At 35.7% G+C, this 24,573-nt stretch overlaps 1 protein-coding gene across 1 annotated transcript; it reads left to right on the plus strand.

Annotated features, from left to right (window-relative positions):
- The first annotated feature begins 11,314 nt into the window (after positions 1–11,314).
- Positions 11,315–12,619, plus strand: LOC121372949 (uncharacterized protein F54H12.2-like). The gene has a single exon (XM_041499386.1). The coding sequence runs from the start codon at positions 11,315–11,317 to the stop codon at positions 12,617–12,619; it is 1,305 nt and encodes a 434-aa protein (XP_041355320.1).
- The last annotated feature ends 11,954 nt before the right edge of the window (positions 12,620–24,573 follow it).

Genomic DNA, 24,573 nt, shown 5'->3' on the forward strand with positions numbered 1-24,573 from the left:
TGCGCATAACAGTAAATCCTTGTCGGGACCATACCTTGCATACAGATGCATACAGGACCATCAAACCTCACATGTAGGAACAACTTGGGATGGCGGTGTGTTGCGTTCTATTACTAGGTCACTGTGACCTACTTTTCATGGCAGTCTACTGCACATAACAGTAAATCCTTGTCCGGACCATATCTTGCATACAGGTTCATCAAACCTCACATGTAAGAACAACTTGGGATGGTGGTGTGTCACGTACTATTACTAGGTCACTGTGACCTACTTTTCACGGTCTACTGCACATAACAGTAAATCCTCGTCCGGACCATATCTTGCATACAGATGCATACAGGACCATCAAGCCACATGTAGGAACAACCTGGTATGGTGGTTGGTCCAAAACAAACTGTTCATCCATCCCATTGGAACAATTCACATAATTAGACTTGAATCATACCCATAACATATTCACTAATATAGATATGGTTTTCCATCAAACTCCTGATGGGCGTATCATGTACCTCACTGGTACTCTTGTCTGTTCAGCTTAGATGTGAATAAAATTACATTTGACTTCAGTTTTCAACAATGAGAACATTGTATTAGGGCAATTCCACGGTAACTGACACAACATTCAGACATTTTTTAATGTCTTGATTATTTAATATTTTTTAAAGTATTCAATAAAATTCTTAAGAATGTTTTTGATTGAAATAAATATGTTGTGACACAGTCATGTAAAAAGAAAATTTCATTGCATACAATCTCAGCGCAACTACAATCAGAAATGAAGTGTGGGTAACTGACGCAACAAAAAAAGTAACTTGTATTTGACATGTCTTTGAACTTGCCAAAATTCTCTGAATCTGAACCATCAAGTTTTCAGGTATACATACATGTAGAAATGTGTAGTGCATAGGTAATCTATGATCACTAGAACAAGAGAACTAAATTTTCTACAAGGAATTTTTTATTAGCTTTTTTATTAATGGGTAACTGGCGTAACACTAAAAGTAACTGACGCAACATTTGCGAATCATAAAAACTAATAAGAACATATTTTAAAAATAAAACATTTGTCTTTGGCAACTGGTTCATCTAAATTGTAAAAAATACATAAATCTTAAAATGAAATTTAAAAAAACTAATAATAGGGGCATGTTCAGGGTGGTAAGTTGGGGGTCAACCCCCCATTTCCCCAACTCTATATGTATATACTGCATTCACTTTCTTTGACATTACCAAATGACTGAACCGAACCAAATCTTTCTTAAGAAATTGATGGGAATAAGACAGATATTGTAAACAACCCATATTCTTTTTTTTAAATTTTTTTTTTTTTAATTCTCAGCATGCTGTCCTGTCTCATTGTTTTTTCTTGTTTGATTTCACTTTATCTTGCTCTGATTTAGACTATTCTCAGTTCTTTTCCCCTCTACAACTTCTTTCTGTTTTCATTCAAATGTGCTTGATTCTCGTTCATTTTCTAGGTTGCTGTTTTGGGAGGTACTCTCGAGTGCCTAATAAACATAGGGGCTGAATAAGCATAGAGTCTGGAAATGTTTCTAAAATCAATTAAAAGTAGGGTGCGGAATTAGCAAAGGGTGTAGAAATTTTTAAAAACCCCCAATAAGAGTAGAGTGCGGAATTAGCATAGGGTCTGAAAATTTAGCTAAATTGTAAAAATTGACTAATAATGAAAACAGAATACAACAGTAGTAAGATCTTGAAAGTATGCACTTGTGTGTGTGTGTGTGTGTGTGTGTATTTTCATGTGTGCATACTGGAATATATTTGCACCTAACAGACACAACATCAGTAGAAAAACAATCTTTTAAATACAGTTTTATAACTTTTATTTTCTCAATCTCAGATACTAATACACAAAAATCAGCTTAACAACTAACATTTCGACTTGCCCATTCTTAAGTGAGAGCCCCATCTGTTTGCTGTATATCAGCATATGCACAATTGTTAACATTTAGTAATAAAAATAACATTATCTTCAAAAACAATTTGGAAAGGCATTTCCATATTTTGTATCATAATTTAAATAAAGAACAGTTTCCTATTCAACTGGATTATATTACTAGTAAGGTGCTACAAGTAGTAATATGACACGGGGAATTGCGGTGTGTAGCCTACAGTGCTTTACTAGTAATATTTTAAGCAACTATATATATGATGCATTTTTGAAACACGCTTTTGCATTCTGCAGTTCATGATCATCAAATTTAAACTGTCCCCTTTGGTTCATCAATTTAGGTGTCTTGACTTTGACAATAATATCCTTGACAGGCTGAGTAGCCACATCATAAGGATCATCCTTGACAGGCTGAGTAGCCACATCATAAGGATCAGGCCAGGTGTAAAGTGACCCCGTCTTCTGCATGAAATCGACAGTACATTGGCCTTCTTCCTGGTGGAGTTCTAATATCTGCAAAATACAGATGTTGGGTATTTAGATTTGTTTGAAAACAAATTTTTAAAACAAAGGAAATATTTAATTTAAAAGTAGTTACAAGAACATGAAATAGTATTTTAAAAAATAGAGTGAATCACTTTGTGGTATCACAGAATTGAAGCAGGTCACCTCAGATGTTAGATGTTTGGACACAAGCACTGGGTTGAGATACTGGGTTATCTGAATTATCAGATGAAGAGATTGAAAAAAGCATAGGTAATCCAAAGGAGGAGTATACACCTAAATTGTACTTTTGCAACAAACAAAAAATTGCTTTATTATAAGCAGTACTGTAACTTCATTTATTATAAGTACTAGTATGTATAGTCATTGTACTAATATGTGTTCTGAGAAATAAACAATTGTCTGAACTCAGTTTTGTTGAATGTTGTTTTAGTACTAGTGTAGCAAATGTGCAGTATTTATAACAACATAATTCTACCAGCTACTACAAGTAGTAGGCATACATTTTTAAATATGGTACCAAAGATGGTTAATACAGGACTACAAGTAACATATTTGTATACAAAATGGAATCTTCCTTGATAAAATATATGTAATTTACCTTATTTGTGTAAACATTTCAGAACAAGCAAAATGTTTTACTCGCACGTGCAAGGAATAGTCGAGTCCCCTCCGATTTACTCGACTCCTGACTCGCAGATAACTTAATGACAACAAAGTCATCTTCTGCAAGATCACTGTTTGGCTTTTCATGTGCAGGGCCGACTATATTCAAGTCAAGGAAGAACAATATTACTGAAACTGTGTGTATAATATAGCAATGTGTTAATCTGAATTACTAGGACAGTCCTAACAGTAAGAACAGGTTGGCATTTACTAGTTGTATGATTTTGTGTAAAAGTTCACTGGGATGTACATTACATTTTATCATTAAAATGTTTTAAGAAGAATAAAAATATATTGGGAGCACAAATTGTTTTAATATTATTTCAAAGGATACCGTTAATCGATGTTGAAGCTTCAGATATTTCGGCTAGCTCGTGTTCTGAATTTTGTTTTGTGTTGATATCACTGGTTTTCCTAACAATATCCAGAGATGTCTGCTCATGCAGTTTGTCCATCATTTCGGGATTTGATACCAGCCTCTTCTTTATGCTTTCCCGAGCTTTGGCAAATACACAATTAAGTTGATTGATGTATGGAAACATCAGAGTGGACACATTTGATTTGTGTTTTTGAATCATGTCATATAAGTCATCAAGAAATTTGCTGTCTGCATTCATTGCTGCATCGGTAACAACATTACACAGAGTCACTGTAGTTTTCTTAGATTCCTGATTGACACCAATTGTATCCGGCTCAATTTCAGTTGTCTGGATGGAAGTGACATCTGATGTACTAGTACTATCCTCTTGATCACTGGCTTCGTCACTCTCTTGAAGTGCTTGCTCATCATCTGCAGCAATATCTTCTCCTTCACAGTCCAGCAGCTCCGTACCCTCATCATCAGGTTGACAACAAAGTTGCACTTTGCCTTTCACTCCTTTGGGTGGGGTGATGGTCTTGAGAAGCTCAACTAAATTGGCTGGTGGTGTTGATGATAACAACTTGGTTCGAAAAGCTGTCATCTCAGCACCAAGTAACTCAAACAATTTATCATGAACCAAGAAATCCTCAGAACCATCAAGTTTATTGGATATAAAGTTATTTTTGAGAGCAACTGATGGATCCACATTCAAAGATTTCCACGATTTGGTCAACATTGTCATTATGTCATCACGTGTTGGGGTTGGTATCTTCTTGGGGTCAGTTTGCAGAAGATCAAACATAAGTTTGGATTCAAGTGCCCGATATTCTTGTTTTAGCACATGGTGAATGTGAGTATCATTTACTTGAATATCACCTGTTATGCCACCTCCAATCACAACCAGTATGTATCCTCTGTCTAGAAGTGCTTTTCTAACTTCATCTGTGATATGGACTGAATAGTAGGTTATCCCTATCCCGAGTCAGACTCCCGATCCTATCGGAGGCCGGACTCGGGATAGGCGTGTTCGAAACCCTAGTGGTATATGGACACGTTAAACAAGTTACTAAGCTAAGCTAAGACTGAATAGTCATCCAATATGTATATAGCATGATTTTTATGACTGAACAGGTTGTATCTGTTTGGAAGGTTTTTTTTTATCCTTGTCAGCATATTTTCTAACCTATATGACCCCTTTGGTGCCCACTGAAACTTGACGTCATCTGGTGGGTGTAACCGAGTTCGAGTGCCTTTTCCTTTGAACACAAACTCTGGAAGAGGCATTTTCTGTTGCTCATCGGTTGAAATTTGTGTAAAGACTGTGATCCGCTCCGGAGAAAGCATATAATTTTCTTTTACATATGCTGCAGTTCCTTTTCAGTGTCCCATTGTTCGGTCGTCGTCTATAAAACAACACTGCATCTGATCGGTGTCCTGTGCGAGATTTTACCAAGTCCTTCTCTAAACCTTCATTGAACAAAGTGGTTGCCGTGGTTACCTGAAAGAAAATGAATGGCTTATATTGTATGCGTTATATCAATTAATATGGCTTTACTGGAAATGGGTATTTGTGAACACATGATTAAACATGGTTATTTTGACATGGTATAGATAGAACAGAAACTTGCTATCCCCACATGAGCTATACCTTTATGATGAAAAAGAATACCTCATATTGTGGTCTTTGTTATAAGAGTTGTGGGGAAGAGGTTCAAATATGAAAACAAAAGCTCATCAGGTGACTGCTCTAACATGGAGGTGAATCCTGCCCCGTAAATGGATTAATTCCCTTGTAAAAGGGAACTCAGACATTTCATTTCAACTTTATTTCGTGCTTATATCCAATTAAGGTTCGAGCACGCTGTCATGAGCACACACCTCAGCTATCTGGGCTGTCTGGTCATGACAGTGCCGTGGTTGTTAGTAGATGTTAGTGAGATTGTTAACGAGGGAAAGGAGGGTGCAGTGGCCTTACACCTACCCATTGAGTCTTTAAAAACCTGCTCTTGGTGGGAGCCGGTACTGGGGTGTAAACCCAGAACCTACCAGCCTGTGAGCCGATGACTTAACCACTGCGCCACCGAGACCGGTTCACTCAGATATTATGACCATAAAATAGCAAAAGTAAAGTAAAAACACTTACCTTTCCAGAATGGTTTGTATATTTATTTGGCAGTCCAGCTGCTGTGAACATTCGATTCATATAGTTGCCAAGAGTGTGAATGCCTATTGTCTGGCTGCTGAAACGAATCTGTTCGGTGGCTGATGGAGCAAGTGGGCACTTATAAAATGGTCCAGTTGGAGAGATGTGTAGGAGATAAGTATCAAATAATCTAACAATGCATTTGTTAGGGTCTGCTAGATTAACTCTTTGTTTGATATTTTTATTTTCAACATGTCTTTGTCTTATGCCATTTTTGTGATATTTGCTTTCTCTACCCAAAAACTGTACATACCAACCTTCCTCATCTTTTCCTATTTTTAACTGAGAACGTTGAGAGTTCGGTGTTCATCCCTACCTCTCAATCCAAAACATTTACATGTGTAAAAAAATACACCATATGATAAAAGTAGTATATTTTGTACGTAGCGGGGACAACAAAGGAAATACAATGGAGTCGCCTCCAATACAATGGATATGCACCTCCGGAACAATGGGTCCCCAATCCGCAACAATGGATGTGCACCTATTGTCTTTCCGGTTCAGTGGAGCGTATAATTGGTTTTTCCGGTTCAGTGGAGCGGATAATTGGGTTTTCCGGTTCAGTGGAGCGAATAATGGATTTTGGAACAAAAGAAGTGCACCTATTGTGCTGAGTGGATGACTGGCATTTTTTAAAAAGGATGACTGGCATTTTTTCAAATTTTGGGCGGGAACGTCCGCGTTTTCAATAGGAACTAAAGTGGTGTTATTTATAGATAGTTTGAGTCAGTCTTTTGTGTTGGCTTGGTTTTTAGTTGTGACAAGGGTGATAGGTACAAAGACCTTTGTCTAAATATGCTTTGAAAGGTTTATTGTTAGCAATGATGAAATAATATTTTTGAATAGAAAACCAGTTGAAACCGGTTTATTTGTTATTACTATTAACCAATCGCAACCAGTCTTTTTAAACAATGCATTTGAATATATGTTATAACATAAAAGTGAAATTATTTATTATTTGTAACGATTGCGTTCAAAGATGAACTATAACGACAAGAAACAGGCTCTTTACTTCAGCTGGAAATATGTTTTACGATCAGAATGCAGTTTTAATGAATCAATAGTGAAAAAATCAACTTGTTGGTTTAAGAGTCGTACTGAATGTGAGATGGATGCCAAACGCTCCTTCTGCGATTTGACTACCAGTACCAAGCTAATAATAATCAAGAAAATACGACCAACTCGTGTGCTCGTGGATGAAGTAGATACAGTTGATAACAGAAAATACTTGGAAAATTTGTTAACTCTGAGTTATGCCTTTGAAGTGTGTAAACTGGTTCAGCGATTCTGTAAAGAAATGTGTATGGGATGCATGTTCGACGAGGAGAAAACTCACACCTGTAAAACACTGAATCACGAGGATATGCTCGAACGCTATTACACAACTGCATGGGTTGAACTGAACGAAGATGTAGTTGCTGACAGGTGGTTACGTCTTGTTTATGCAGATCCAGTTTTATTAAACACTCCAGGATTTGTTTTGTGTCAGTATCAATGCAAAGACTATTTGGATATGAACGTTAAAACTGTAGAGTGGATGAACATTTTAAAAGAACAAGTACTTAAAATACTACGTTTAGAAGATCGTATGCGAGTATAAATTAATGACACAGAATACATTAGTTCAGTCATGTCATCCAGAGTGAACCCTAACACTGAAAAGAATGAACGTAACAAGAAAGGACTTGAAAAATATTATACAAAACCGAGAGACGCTGGAGCTTTCTACGGACCAAAGAAGTTTCACGACGCTCTGAAGAGACGTGGTTTACAAACGTACAAGTTAAAAGCGGTAACACAGTGGTTGAACGACGAAGATGCGTACAGTCTTCACAAACCAGTGAACCGTTCATTCAAGCGTCTCCGAGTACGGGTTAACAAAAAAGATGAGATGTTTGACATGGATTTAATGGACGTCAGCCGCCATTCAAAAGACAACGATGGAGTTAGGTACCTGCTTATAGCTATTGACATTCTTTCGAGATACCTGTGGGCCATACCCCTTGTAAACAAGAAACCGGAGACGGTGTTAGAAGGCTTCAAAACAATTTTCACCTCAGCTATCTGGGCTGTCTGGTCATGACAGTGCCGTGGTTGTTAGTAGATGTTAGTGAGATTGTTAACGAAGAAAGGAGGGTGCAGTGGCCTTACACCTACCCATTGAGTCTTTAAAACCTGCTCTTGGTGGGAGCCGGTACTGGGGTGTAAACCCAGAACCTACCAGCCTGTGAGCCGATGACTTAACCACTGCGCCACCGAGACCGGTTTCACTCAGATATTATGACCATAAAATAGCAAAAGTAAAGTAAAAAACACTTACCTTTCCAGAATGGTTTGTATATTTATTTGGCAGTCCAGCTGCTGTGAACATTCGATTCATATAGTTGCCAAGAGTGGTGAATGCCTATTGTCTGGCTGCTGAAACGAATCTGTTCGGTGGCTGATGGAGCAAGTGGGCACTTATAAAATGGTCCAGTTGGAGAGATGTGTAGGAGATAAGTATCAAATAATCTAACAATGCATTTGTTAGGGTCTGCTAGATTAACTCTTATAATTGGTTTTTCCGGTTCAGTGGAGCGGATAATTGGGTTTTCCGGTTCAGTGGAGCGAATAATGGATTTTTGAACAAAAGAAGTGCACCTATTGTGCTGAGTGGATGACTGGCATTTTTTTAAAAAGGATGACTGGCATTTTTTCAAATTTTGGGCGGGAACGTCCGCGTTTTCAATAGGAACTAAAGTGGTGTTATTTATAGATAGTTTGAGTCAGTCTTTTGTGTTGGCTTGGTTTTTAGTTGTGACAAGGGTGATGGGTACAAAGACCTTTGTCTAAATATGCTTTGAAAGGTTTATTGTTAGCAATGATGAAATAATATTTTTGAATAGAAAACCAGTTGAAACCGGTTTATTTGTTATTACTATTAACCAATCGCAACCAGTCTTTTTAAACAATGCATTTGAATATATGTTATAACATAAAAGTGAAATTATTTATTATTTGTAACGATTGCGTTCAAAGATGAACTATAACGACAAGAAACAGGCTCTTTACTTCAGCTGGAAATATGTTTTACGATCAGAATGCAGTTTTAATGAATCAATAGTGAAAAAATCAACTTGTTGGTTTAAGAGTCGTACTGAATGTGAGATGGATGCCAAACGATCCTTCTGCGATTTGACTACCAGTACCAAGCTAATAATAATCAAGAAAATACGACCAACTCGTGTGCTCGTGGATGAAGTAGATACAGTTGATAACAGAAAATGCTTGGAAAATTTGTTAACTCTGAGTTATGCCTTTGAAGTGTGTAAACTGGTTCAGCGATTCTGTAAAGAAATGTGTATGGGATGCATGTTCGACGAGGAGAAAACTCACACCTGTAAAACACTGAATCACGAGGATATGCTCGAACGCTATTACACAACTGCATGGGTTGAACTGAACGAAGATGTAGTTGCTGACAGGTGGTTACGTCTTGTTTATGCAGATCCAGTTTTATTAAACACTCCAGGATTTGTTTTGTGTCAGTATCAATGCAAAGACTATTTGGATATGAACGTTTAAAACTGTAGAGTGGATGAACATTTTAAAAGAACAAGTACTTAAAATACTACGTTTAGAAGATCGTATGCGAGTATAAATTAATGACACAGAATACATTAGTTCAGTCATGTCATCCAGAGTGAACCCTAACACTGAAAAGAATGAACGTAACAAGAAAGGACTTGAAAAATATTATACAAAACGAGAGAGACGCTGGAGCTTTCTACGGACCAAAGAAGTTTCACGACGCTCTGAAGAGACGTGGTTTACAAACGTACAAGTTAAAAGCGGTAACACAGTGGTTGAACGACGAAGATGCGTACAGTCTTCACAAACCAGTGAACCGTTCATTCAAGCGTCTCCGAGTACGGGTTAACAAAAAAGATGAGATGTTTGACATGGATTTAATGGACGTCAGCCGCCATTCAAAAGACAACGATGGAGTTAGGTACCTGCTTATAGCTATTGACATTCTTTCGAGATACCTGTGGGCCATACCCCTTGTAAACAAGAAACCGGAGACGGTGTTAGAAGGCTTCAAAACAATTTTAAAAGACAAACGTATACCCAAGAAAGTTCGGGTAGACAAAGGTACAGAGTTCGCAGGTGTATTCAAGCAGTTTCTATCAAAAGAAAACATTAAACTGATTGTCACGCAGAATGAAGATATCAAAAGTAATTTCGCAGAAAGAAGTATTAGGACGCTTCGGGGTCTTATCGCGCGTTTTACGACTTACAACAATACACACAAATACATAGACGTTTTAGCAGATCTAGTACACAATTATAACAATACAGTTCACTCGTCACTGGGACTGTGGGCACCGGTTGATGTAAATAAAGCGAACGAAATTAAAGTGTGGAGTCATCTGTACGTCGAGCCCATGGTTAAGAAACTTAAAGTAAAGAAACCATTGGCAAACTTTTTATTTAAAGTGGGTGATTTAACGAGAATCAGCTATTTGCGTAAATCATTCACAAAGGAGCAGGACTTGAGGTGGACAGACAGAAGAGTTGTTTAAAATACATTCTAGAAGAAGACGACAAAGTATTCCAGTGTACAGACTGAGAGATTTTCACGACGAAGTGTTGAAAGGTATATTTTATACGGCCGAACTTCAGAAAGTAAATAAAAATCAAGACATTCTGTGGAAAATCGAAAAAGTGTTAAAAAAGAAGAAGGAGAAGGGGAAAGTGTACTATTTGGTTCGGTGGTTAGGGTGGCCACCTAGCTTCGATTCGTACATAGAAGAAGGAGAACTGAAAACTGTGTGAAGCATGGAGAAGTACGTTATTTTGAAGAGCTCGGATTCTAAATCAGTGTTTCCTGACAACAACCCCTATCACTTTCGAGTAAAGTTAAACAAGAGGTTAACTTTTGAAGGTGTGTGGATTGTGTCTCTCGTGGATTTGAATTTTGGAGAAATTGACCTTCATGGTATGAACGATTTACAAGTAGATGTGTTGTGTAATTTGTGTGGCAGCAGTCTAGTAGGTGATAGTTTTGTACCTCTACTGAGACGTGTGGATTTACGAGACGGTCCACGTTACGAGTTTAACACACTGTGGAATATACCAGTTGTAGTGACAGAGAGTTCATATGTCGAAATACGTATAAAAGCAACATCAGGCGTTCCGGTTTCATTTATCAAAGAGAGCACGAGTGTGACACTACTATTACGACATTATCCGTTTTTAGAGTAAATTAACATGGATCGAAAACTTTACGTACCTGATGTTAATAAATGGTTAAAGTATTTTGATAAAACGAACAAAGAATGTTGTTCAGTCAAATAAGCAGGTTGGATCTGGAGTTGGGAATTACAAGCATAAGTGGTTTTCTTATATGATTCCAATGATTCCGAGACATGTAAACAGTGACGGGGACAACAAGCACAAACCTAAAATAGAAGTGACGTCACAAACACAAGATGTTGTAGAAAGGGCCGAAGCTGAACAGGAACGTACCAGGGCTATAAAACATAAATCTGGTGATCGAATTGTCAGAAGCAAAAAAGTCAGACGCATGACAGTACAGAAAAAACGAGCTCCTACATCGAAGTACAAATCAGCTGTTAGTGAAAAAGATATATTTGTATAAACGACAACAACAACAACAAACAATATGTCACTCCTTACAGACAAAGACTTTGTGGAAGGTTTACCCAGTGCTTTGGATCTGTTTACTATGCCCCCATACCAAACGAGTGTGTTTCAACATTACTACGTCGATGTTAGACCTGTTAGTCAAATTACAGATTCGTCACCGGTAGAATTTCAAATTGCAAATAGTGGAAGTGACTACGTGGATTTGAAACGAAGTCGTTTACATGTTAAACTGAAAGTGAGTCATTCCGATGGAACAGTTTTGGGTAAGGACGAACACGTGGCCCCAGTAAATTTATTCATGCAAGCTCTGTGGTCGCAAGTCGCTGTGTACTTACAAGGTCAGCTGGTGAGTTCGGCGAACAATCATTATCCCTACAAAGCATACATTCAAACCTTACTGAACTATGGAGTAGAAGCTAAACAATCGCAACTCCAGTCTCAACTGTTTTACAAGGACGTCGGAGAGACACAAGCAGATATCGAAAGCACCGATCCTATCACTGGCACTAATTCTGGAGTATCGGATCGAGGAGCACACATCGCTGACAGCAAAACTGTTACCATGGAAGGGCCCCTGTGTGAAGATATTTTTAACATGGGCAGATATATGGTGAATGGGGTTGATATGACAGTTAAGTTATTTCGGAGCTCCATACCCTTTTGTTTGATGTCTGGGAAGTCCGGTCAGGAGTACAAGATCGAACTCTTAGATATTTACTTCAAGATATGTAAACTGAAAATGAACAGTGCACTTATTTTAACACATAACAAGATGTTTGAAAAGTCTAACGCCTTGTACCCATTCGCTAAAACCGAAGTTAAAATGAGTAGTATTCCGGCCTCTCAACAGAGTTACGTGTGGGACAGTGTGTACCAGTCGCAGTGTCCAAACAGGCTAATTGTTGGTTTTGTCGACGGTGACGGAGTGAGTGGATCATACACAAAGAACCCGTTTAACTTCCAGAGTTCATTCGTGAAAACGGTGGGCTTATATTTGGATGGTGTCAGTGTACCCGGTCGACCAGTCGAAGCAGATGACGTCAGTGCCTACGTGAATTTGTTTGAAGGTGTTAATAGCTGGAACCTGGATTGTGGAAATTATATTGAAAGAACTGAATTTTCTTTGGGAAATGGTCTGTTTGTGTTCAACCTTGAACCCGTTTTCGTGGACTCTGATTATTTAAGTTTATTAAAAAACGGTAACTTAAGGTTAGAAGTGCAGTTTAAATCTGCATTAACAAAGACAGTGAGTTGTATAGTGTATGGAGAATTCCCTAGCTTGATTGAAATTGATCAAACCAGGAACGTGTATGTCAAATAAAGAATATCATGAATGGAAAGCAGATTCAGTGTGCGATTGACTGTGACTCAGATTTACGTTCACGCATTGTAGGTGTTTACTCGAGCGATACACTACCACGTTTGAAACGGCGGAGCCCTTGGGGGTGTATTGTAAACACAGACCCATCTCACCTTCCAGGCAAACATTGGGTGGCGTTCTATTTTGACAAAAACAAAGCAGAGTTTTTCGACAGTTTTGGGAAACCACCAGAACATTACAATATAACATTTGTACAATTTTTAAGGAAACATTGTACATCATACGTTTACAACGACAAATCCATACAATTTATTAAATCCAAGACATGTGCTTTTTATTGTTTGTATTTCCTGTTACAGAAATGTAAAACTGAACTGATAATGAATGATATTATGAGTCAGTTTAGTAAAGATACATTACAGAATGATGTATTTGTGTATAACTTTATATGTAAATACTTTAGATATTGTACCCCGTCTTGTATTCACTGCTCATACTAATATGTTAAATATTGTACACAATCATGTATCTAGTTTGTATTGTTATTATAATATTGTACCAATTCATGTATTTCCCTGTAATTCAAACATGTTTTGAAAATAAATACATTATATCGTAAAATGTTGATCTGTAATTTGTGGGTTCCTATCACACAATCACTCACCGCCCCCCACTCCAACTACAAACACTTCTATTCCCTTTCCAGATTCACCTTCTGCCACTCTTTTACGTACACCACCTATCCCTTTCTTTGTTCCACTTAACACTTCACTCACTTGGACAAACACCTGTTGACACAATCTCTGTCACTCCTACCACACATCCGTTTTCTTTCTCTTCCATTCCTCTGTTTGCTTCTGATGAATCCGATGAAGAAATAGAAATGTTTTCAATTAAACATTAATTCTAAACAGAAAAGACTGGTAGTATTTCACAACTTCTCTTTCACAGCCATTCCTGTTTCTAACATTGCAAATTCACCTTCTGCCCTTTTATGTTTTTTATTTTCTATTTAATTCATAAGTGTTTGATACTTGTTTATTGTAGATGTAGCTAGTTACTTGTTTATATTTAAACAATTTTTATATCATAGTATTGTAGATTATTTACAAATTTCTATCATAGTATTATAGATTATTACAAATTTATGCTGATTATATGTAAGAATTTCATGTTTTATTTATACAAATTATTGTTGATCAAAGTGTGAATGATGATTTTTTTTTTTTTTTTTTTTTTTTTTTTTTTTTACATGTAAGAATTTACAGTATGATGAAAATTAATGTTATTCAGAAGAGTTGCCAATTTTAGAACATTTAAACTTTATTATTTAATTGCTAAAATTTAAAAAAGTTGTATTTTTAAAAAGTTGGTATAAGTTTGCATATCATTTTAATTTTAAAACATAATTTAGCAAAGTGCCTGCTCACCTAGAGTTGCTGTTGTAACTACTACTACTACCTCAAACATTGATGTCAGTTTATTTTGATACTTCTTTATCATAGATGTAGTTATTTTTAGTTATTTTTTTAAATTTCTATCATAGAATTGTAGATTATTTACACATTTTTTCTATCATAGTTTGGTATCTTATTTACAAATTAATGCTGATTATATGTAAGAATTTCATGTTTTATTTATACAAATTATTGATGATCAAAGTGTGAATGATTATTTGTTTTACATGTAAGAATTTACAGTTTGATGATAAAAAAAAAAAAAAAATTATGTTATGCAGGAGAGTAGACAATGTTAGAACATTTAATTGCTAAAATTTAAATAAGTTGTATTTTAAAAAGTTTGTGTAAGTTTGCATATCATTTTTAATTTTTAATAATAATAATTTAGCAAAGTGCCTGCTCACCTAGAGTTGCTGTTGTAACTTCTACTACTAATCAAACATTGTTGGTATTGTTGTCAGTTTATTACAACCAGGAATAGTTCTGGGAGAGCTGTCAATTTTAAAAACAATAATAATAAAAATTGGAAATTTTAATTCTTAAATTTATTTAATTGACTAAATAAGTTTATGTGATTACTGTTAGTTTATTGGAAACATGGTTTTTCAATTTTAATATTTAAAGATAATGTGTGTTAGATTGTTTGCTTACACACAGCTAGTGCTGGTTATACCACTTTATACTTAAATAAAAATAAGAAGTACTGTAAGAAGTTTTTATTTGCATGCTTATTTTTGATTAGTTTTAGGTATTTGCATGTAGGTAATCCAAATTGAACAGAACAGTAGGTAATCCAAATTGAACAGAACAGTAGGTAATCCAAATTGAACAGAACAGTAGGTAATCCAAATTGAACAGAACAGTAGGTAATCCAAATTAATCCAAATTGAACAGAACAGTAGGTAATCCAAATTGAACAGAACAGTAGGTAATCCAAATTGAACAGAACAGTAGGTAATCCAAATTGAACAGAACAGTAGGTAATCCAAATTGAACAGAACAGTATGTAATCCAAATTGAACAGAACAGTAGGTAATCCAAATTGAAACAACAGTAGGTAATCCAACTTGAAAACAACAGTAGGTAATCCAAATTGAAAACAAAGTGGGAAATCAAAACAAGAAATTATTTCTTGATGATCAAGGGGAGACAATTTCATAATTTGCAATTCTATAGTTGTTTAATTTAACAATTACAATAACAAATAGTTTATCATTTTATTTATTTATTAAACTTTTACACACATTAAGTTGTATACATCCAGTATATAAGAAATATTGGTTATATATATATATATATATATATATATATATATATATATATATATATATATATATATATATATATATATATATGAACTATCATAATAATAAACGACTAAATGTTATCTTCAATCAATTAGTGTTGGTGGTGAAATTGTTTGGAATCTGCTGTTGGTATGCTGCTGTTGCTGGTGCTGCTGTTGTTGGTGTTGTAGGGCCGCCAGTAGATTTGATCCACGCCCTCTGCCAAATGGTACTCCTAGGCCCTGTGTCAGTGTTAAGTTGGTACTGGGAACTCCTCGTCCCTGTCCCTGTACCATGTTCGTGGAAACTCCTCGTCCTTCAAAGTTTCCTCCTCCAGTTCCTTCAAACAATGAAAACAATTAAATTTATTATAACAATCATTAAAGTTACTCTTCCTTCATTAGAAATCTCCTCACAGCCAGTGCATCATGACTGGTATGTGCTATCCTGTCTGGGATGTTACATATAAAAGATCCCTTGCTGCTAATCGGAAAGAGTAGCCCATGAAGTGGCGAGAGCGGTTTCCTTTCTCATTATCTGTGTGATCCTTAACCATATGTCTGACTCTATATAACCGTAAATAAATGTGTTGAGTGCGTCGTTAACTAAAACATTTCTTTCTTTCTTTCCTTCATTAGAACATTTTTTCCTAAAATGGTGTTGATTGCTACATATTTAGTGTCATGTTTGTGTTTATTTGTATTAAAACAAGATATTTGTTCAACAGAATTAATCATATATTAAGAAAACCCATCTTGCAACTGGTTTCTTCTCATTTATTTACAAAGTAAATTTGTAATAAATATGTGAACTATGTCGTTAAAGAAAACTCCAAAACTCTTCTGATTTACTAGAGTTCTATATGTGCATATGCTAACTGGACTATAAGGACTTAACTAGTTACACTGTAAAAAAATAAAAATAATAATAATACTCACCAACATACGGCTGAAACCGCCGAGTTGCATTGAGAGGAACTCTCTCAGACGGTGGACTATGGTAGTGCTGCTGCTGCTGCTGCTGCTGCTGCTGCTGTTCCAACCGTTCGTCGGTTACAGCAAGGGATAGCATCTCCCGCTCTTCTTGATACTCCCTTTCAACATCGTCAATCGCACACAGTATTTGTTCCTTATTATTCAACAGCGATCGGATCGCATCAGAACAAAATGTCAGGGACTTTGTTCCCGTCTTCGTTATCTTGTTGAAATGTACGTACGCCAGTGAGTTGCCCTCCCACACCTTTACTACAATGTGATCTTTATACCAAAAGTTTATTTTTTTAGATTGATTCATTTTGTTTTGATATAGATTTGTTTTTAAAATGTTAAGACAAAAAATGTTCGGCGCAGAGTGATACAAACTGTTGCGTTTTCACTTTTATAAAACCGTATAACAATAACGAAGAAGGTCTAAAACGATTGGTAGGTTGCTATTAACCAATAGAACATCTATAACCCGTTTCCCACGATTTAGTGTCTTGTCATTTTCCCCTACTGTCTAGAAATAGCAAACTATTTACAGTAATTTAAATTTGATTAAGCATAATGAAGTTTCTATTATCTATAGAAAGCATATGTCGGTCACATCTTTAATTTCAATGATGGGAGTATAATTCTTAAAATTAGAAAATTCCTCACGCTTTTGTAAATACTTTTGGGTAAAAGGCTTACTCTTCAAATTGTAAACATATTCTGGTTCTTCAATTATCCAAGACTATTTTAAGATGTTACCATTGAACCACCGTGCTTTTGGGTCCCACCTTTTGGTTTTAAACTTCTATTCATCAATAGAAATAACAGGTGTTCGGTGTACTAATAGTTTGCCTCGAAGCATTAATACATTTGAATGATGATGGAAATATTTTTGAAAATAGGTTATTCCTAAGTATTTTCACAAATACATACTGGACAGTGATTAAACATTAAATATAAAACGTATTGTGTTGAGTATACCAAGCGAGACTATTTTCTATATTATGTTCAAACGATGTTTTGTTACTTTATTATTCTTTACTTTAAAGAATAAAATACAAAAGTGTTAACCTAGAAACGTAGATGGCATTACCCTACATCCATAACTTATTAAACATATTTGTTTGTAAGCGATTATTTTTAAAATCAAACAAAATATATTAATGTTATATGTAAATTAAAGGAATAGTTAATGAGTCAATCTATACTAAAATCGACAGTATCGAGAGCTCTATTTATTGATCTGTTGAATGTAATTTTACTCTGTGAGTTGGTTGATATTTAATGTTAACATATATGTATATCTTAAAGGTATAATTTCAATATTAGTTAGACTGTAGGTTTATTTTAATATCTGTTCAACCACTTTGATAAAATAATCGACGTTGGAGTGTACTATAAAAGTTCAGTAACATCACTACATTAATTAAATGATTGACAGATTATAAGGTGTATAAACCGGTTTTGTAATGGGGTTACGGGGTACAGTGTAGTCATTTAAAAAGTTATTTGACCCCACCGCTATAATTAAACAGTTTATGATTGGTTAATAAAGCGGTTGACGGAAAAGACAAAAATGATCTTTCCTTTAAAAACCATTACATCGGTCAGTCACAGACACTCTTGCTTGGGAGTGCTACTTGCTTGGGAAATCTACCAACTAAATCTCTTGCTTCTGAATCTATATTGAAGGTATGTGTTTTAGATATACTTTTCATAGAGCCAAACTTATCCTATTTTAAAGCAACCACTTAGCTTTTATCCGTTTGTTAAGACGTTTAACATACAACTTGGAAATAAATTTTCAGTTAACATAGTGTAATTGTTATAACTTGAAAATATGACTTACTAATGTTTTATTCACTAATCATACTAAACAGCTTAGTTAAAAGGTTTTTCATTTATTTGCAGGGCACTGAAAGTGTTCATATGCAACATGTTAACATAAAATGTGATCAAAGTTTAAAACAATGTAATCAAAGTAGATAGTTTAATATATAACCAGAATAGTCAGTTAAAATATGTAATCAAGAATGTAGTTATATATATATATATATGCAATTAGGAATAGATAGTTTATAATTAATCTAAACAAGAATAAACAGTACTTCAAAATGTCCTCTCACACAACATGCAGAATATTTTTGTGTGAACTGTGTCAGAGCCGCTTTTCTCGGAATGCTGATCTTCTTAGGCATAAAAGGAATTGTTTCAATCAGTCACACATTTTCATGTGTGAACTGTGTGGTGAACATTTTACCAGAAAAGATAACTATCACAGACATGTTAAACGGTTTCATGAACATACTTTAAAATGTTTAAACTGTTCGTATCAGTGTTCAAACCGAACCAAGCTCGAAAATCACGTTTCAGCATGTATCAGTAGGCCTCAGTATTCGTGTAATCAGTGTCAGAGCATTTTTTCAACATTTAGAGAACTATCAATACACAACTCTCGAAATCATAAACCGCAAAGAAAATTTCAGTGTTCATTATGTCTAATAGACTTTGTCAATGTGCATATGTTAAAAAGACATTTTAAAGTATGTCGAGAACAATCGGGGGGTGGAAAGCCACGAACCAAACGAGCAAAGCCAGCTCCGTCAGTCAGTACTACATCTTCCCAAACTGTCAGTAGTGTTCAGCCACATAACAAGCGACGCAAACCATCGGCTACCATTAGTCGTAACCCTGACACAACTCCCCCACCACAGATTAATCTCATAGCTGAACAAGCCCCTTCCCCACAACCAGAAGATGGTCAGATTCCCGACGAGCCACTTTCTCCAAACAGAGGCTGTAATAGACAAGCTCTGGGTGGTGATGTGAGAGAATTTGACTATGTCGGTACTGAGCAAGATAGGTCGGACTTGATGCGATTTCTAGTCGCACGTCGTAGTGACATTATTCGTGATATTCAGTCAGAACTAAGAGAAAAATTATCGATAAAATGGGGTATTTGTGTACAAATTAAAATGTCAAAAGTAACCACAGAAGGTGAACAGACATTTGTAGAACCGTACTTCAAAAACAAAATGGTCGTTGCTACAGAGACAGATGATTTAGCAGAACAATATTCTACTGCAATGAATACTATCATGATTAGATTAGACGACTATGAAGGCGAAGAATCAAATCTTAATTTTGAAGAAGTCATCACCATGAAACTGACCGTTGTTCGATTTCAACCTTTCAGGGGCGCGTCATACATCGAATTACCTGTAGAGTTAAAGCAAAAGAAAAAAAGTATACTTAACATTCAAAACGATGATGACAAATGCTTTCTGTATTGTGTTCTGGCGCAACTGTACCCCGCTCACAGTCATTCACACCCAGAGAGAACGCATCACTATTTACCTCATGAAGACAAACTGAATGTTAATGGTATAACATTTCCAGTTACACTAAAACAAATCGACTTATTTGAAAAAAATAATGACTTGACTGTAAATGTTTACGGTTATGAAGAAATTCCGCCAGTGGGTAGAAACGAACCTAAAGACTCTCCGCCCCCGAAGGTTGTATACCCCATACGAATAAGCAAATCTCTCAACGTACCAAATAACCATCACGTTGATCTTCTCATGTTAACGGAAAATACACTAAACGATAAAAAAAAAATTCATTTCTGTCTAATCAAAAGCTTGTCCGGTTTAACATCGTGCACGGAATACCGTGATCGACAACATTACATATGTAAAAAGTGTCTGTGGCCCTTTACCAGCGAAGAACGGTTAGACAAACACAGAGATTACTGTTATCACAACGCACAGAGAATAGTTATGCCACCATTTGATGAAGCAATAAAATGTTTTGGTGTGAAACAAAAGTATAAAACACAGCGATTTCCATTCATTATATACAGCGATTTTGAGAGTGTTCTCGAACCAACAACCGAAAAAAATCGAATACAAAAACACGTACCGTGTGGGTACGCATACAAGGTCGTAAGTATCCTAGATAAATACACAAATTTTGAATTCGTTCAAACGTATCTAGTGTTTGTGATAAATCGGTGTCAGATAAAGAACATTCGCTAGCCTCACTTGCCTGTGTCAACCAAATATCATCATCACTGTCCATGTTGTTCAACAGCCAGAAATAAAAAAAGTTCAAAATTCTAGTTTCTTATATATAGCTGTTGTTATGTTATTTGCACGTACAAGTTGCAGATTCACGAACTGTGCAGTTTATATAAAGTGCACACTTCGTGTACCTCTTGATTCACCGAACAGCTCGAGATTTTGGCTCTGCTCTAAGACAGAGAACTCGTAACAATACTTTATCGGCGTATATAGGTAGTGTCGCACAAGAAAACGCTCGGCTAACGCCTCGCCTTTGTCTCGTGCGACACTACCTTTATACGCCGATAAAGTATTGTTACTCGTCCTCTATTACATAAAATAACATTAAGCTATTTTAAGTTGGTACTGTGCCTCCAATATAAAATAACAAGCTTTTAAAGCTGGTACTGTGTCTCCAATATAAAATAACAAGCTTTTAAAGCTGGTACTGTGTCTCCAATATAAAATAACAAGCTTTTAAAGCTGGTGCTGTGTCTCCAATATAAAATAACAAGCTTTAAAAGCTGGTACTGGACTGTCTCCAATATAAAATAACTAAGCTTTTTTAAGTTGGAACTGTGGCTCCAATATAAAATAACAACCTTTTAAAACTGGTACTGTGTCTCCAATATAAAATAACTAAGCTATTTTGTGTAATTAGATTGGTCCCCCACATCCTCTATTTAAAATCTTGTATCACTACTGTAGATGGCTGCTTATGTTAAAGCATTGTCTATGTGACTGTACCGATCTGAACTTCATTATCCATGTCTTCTTCCAAGTTGATTGAAATGAATAATCAGATGTAGTTTTTTTCCTTTTTTCCCACTAAAACACTCTCTGCGTGACTGTACTGATCTGAACTTCATTATCCATGTCTTCTTCCAAGTTGATTCAAATGAATTATCAGATGTAGTTTTTTTCCCTTTTTTCCCACTAAAACACTGTCTGTGACTGTACAGATCTGAATTTCGTTGACCATGTCTTCTTCCAAGTTGATTGAAATGAATTATCAGATGTAGTTTTTTTCCTTTTTTCCAACTAAAACACTGTCTATGTGACTGTACCGATCTGAACATCATAGTCCATGTCTTCTTCCAAGTTTCCGGTTTTTCCTCTGGAGGATTGGTAGGGTTCTACAAAACAGATTAACAGAGTAATTAAAAGCTGAAACGTCTTCAAAAACATTAGATGTCAGTGTTGTCCAAGTTCATAACCCGATTTTGGCATCCCACCATGTTGATGTGACATCGTGCAATCCTCATGATTTTCAAAAACCCACCAGCGGACAATTAATAGTTCAAAATTTTACGAAACATATATGTAGATAACCAATTTGGTTATGTGAATTACAATGATCTGGATACTTCATTATCACACCGTCTTCTAATGCCTTATGTATTAATAAGTTGACACGTGAAATGAATTATCAGATGTAGCATCGCTTCCGTTTCCTTTTTTCCAATCACAGGGCTTTAAAAATAACAATGTTACCGACTCTCCATAAGTGCTCACCTGTCATTCCATTACCTGCCTACAATCTCCAACAAGTTGATTGAAATGAATTATGATGCTGAACTTCATTATCCATGTCTTCTTCCAAGTTGATTCAAATGAATTATCAGATGTAGTTTTTTTCCCTTTTTTCCCACTAAAACACTGTCTGTGACTGTACAGATCTGAATTTCGTTGACCATGTCTTCTTCCAAGTTGATTGAAATGAATTATCAGATGTAGTTTTTTTCCTTTTTTCCAACTAAAACACTGTCTATGTGACTGTACCGATCTGAACATCATAGTCCATGTCTTCTTCCAAGTTTCCGGTTTTTCCTCTGGAGGATTGGTAGGGTTCTACAAAACAGATTAACAGAGTAATTAAAAGCTGAAACGTCTTCAAAAACATTAGATGTCAGTGTTGTCCAAGTTCATAACCCGATTTTGGCATCCCACCATGTTGATGTGACATCGTGCAATCCTCATGATTTTCAAAAACCCACCAGCGGACAATTAATAGTTCAAAATTTTACGAAACATATATGTAGATAACCAATTTGGTTATGTGAATTACAATGTATATATATATATATATATATATATATATATATATATATATATATATATATATATTGCAAATTGGATATCGCTGTTGTTCACTCACCGGAAAAGCTGAGAATAATGCACTTATGTATTAATACGAGGGCCAACAATATGGTTAACGTAAGACACGTCACTCCCAGCCAGACTGGTATGGGTAAGTAAAATATAAAGAACAGCATCGCTGGATCCGTTTCCTGGAAGAATATCACAGGTATTACAACAGAATCAGTACAGTCTGGCAATCTGTGATACCAGGGCTTTAAAAATAACAATGTTACCGATGGTAATTTTGAAAGGTTTTTGCCATAAGCAAAATGCTCACCTGTGTCAATTTTGAACCTGCCTACAATTTTAAATGATTTTAAAAAAGAAAGAAAAAAGAGCACTTATTGAATTAGACTACCGATCTGAACATCATGGTCCATGTCTTCTTCCAAGTTGATTGAAATGAATTATCAGATGTAGTTTTTTTCCTTTTTTCCTGCTAAAACACTGTCTGTGTGACTGTACCGATCTGAACATCATGGTCCATGTCTTCTTCCAAGTTGATTGAAATGAATTATCAGATGTAGTTTTTTTCCTTTTTTCCTGCTAAAACAGTCTGTGTGACTGTACCGATCTGAACATCATGGTCCATGTCTTCTTCCAAGTTGATTGAAATGAATTATCAGATGTAGTTTTTTTCCCTTTTTTCCCACTAAAACACTGTCTTTTTTCCTTTTTTCCTGCTAAAACACTGTCTGTGTGACTGTACCGATCTGAACATCATGGTTCATGTCTTCTTCCAAGTTGATTGAAATGAATTATCAGATGTAGGTTTTTTCCTTTTTTCCTACTAAAACACTGTCTGTGTGACTGCCGATCTAAACATCATGGTTCATGTCTTCTTCCAAGTTGATTGAAATGAATTATCAGATGTAGTTTTTTTCCTTTTTTCCTGCTAAAACACTATCTGTGTGACTGTACCGATCTGAACATCATGGTTCATGTCTTCTTCCAAGTTGATTGAAATGAATTATCAGATGTAATTTTTGATTTTTTTTTTTCCTTTTTTCCTGCTAAAACACTGTCTGTGTGACTGTACCGATCTGAACATCATGGTCCATGTCTTCTTCCATGTTGATTGAAATGAATTATCAGATGTAGTTTTTTTCCTTTTTTCCTGCTAAAACACTGTCTGTGTGACTGTACCGATCTGAACATCATGGTCCATGTCTTCTTCCAAGTTGATTGAAATGAATTATCAGATGTAGTTTTTTTCCTTTTTTCCTGCTAAAACACTGTCTGTGTGACTGTACCGATCTGAACATCATGGTCCATGTCTTCTTCCAAGTTGATTGAAATGAATTATCAGATGTAGTTTTTTTTCCTTTTTTCCTGCTAAAACACTGTCTGTGTGACTGTACCGATCTGAACATCATGGTCCATGTCTTCTTCCAAGTTGATTGAAATGAATTATCAGATGTAGTTTTTTTCCTTTTTTCCCACTAAAACACTGTCTGTGTGACTGTACCGATCTGAACATCATGGTCCATGTCTTCTTCCAAGTTGATTGAAATGAATTATCAGATGTAGTTTTTTTCCTTTTTTCCTGCTAAAACACTGTCTGTGTGACTGTACCGATCTGAACATCATGGTCCATGTCTTCTTCCAAGTTGATTGAAATGAATTATCAGATGTAGATGTTTTTTTTCCTTTTTTCCTGCTAAAACACTGTCTGTGTGACTGTACCGATCTGAACATCATGGTCCATGTCTTCTTCCAAGTTGATTGAAATGAATTATCAGATGTAGTTTTTTTCCTTTTTTCCTGCTAAAACACTGTCTGTGTGACTGTACCGATCTGAACATCATGGTCCATGTCTTCTTCCAAGTTGATTGAAATGAATTATCAGATGTAGTTTTTTTCCTTTTTTCCCACTAAAACACTATCTGTGTGACTGTACCGATCTGAACATCATGGTCCATGTCTTCTTCCAAGTTGATTGAAATGAATTATCAGATGTAGTTTTTTTCCTTTTTCCCCACTAAACCACTGTCTGCGTGACTGTACTGATCTGAACTTCATGGTCCATGT

The sequence above is a fragment of the Gigantopelta aegis genome, chromosome 5 (assembly GCF_016097555.1).
Source record: "Gigantopelta aegis isolate Gae_Host chromosome 5, Gae_host_genome, whole genome shotgun sequence".
Classification (NCBI taxonomy): domain Eukaryota; kingdom Metazoa; phylum Mollusca; class Gastropoda; order Neomphalida; family Peltospiridae; genus Gigantopelta; species Gigantopelta aegis.

Bases quoted from the DNA above. Each gene is read 5' to 3' on its own strand.
- LOC121372949 (XM_041499386.1), top strand. From the start codon at position 11,315: ATGTCACTCCTTACAGACAAAGACTTTGTGGAAGGTTTACCCAGTGCT.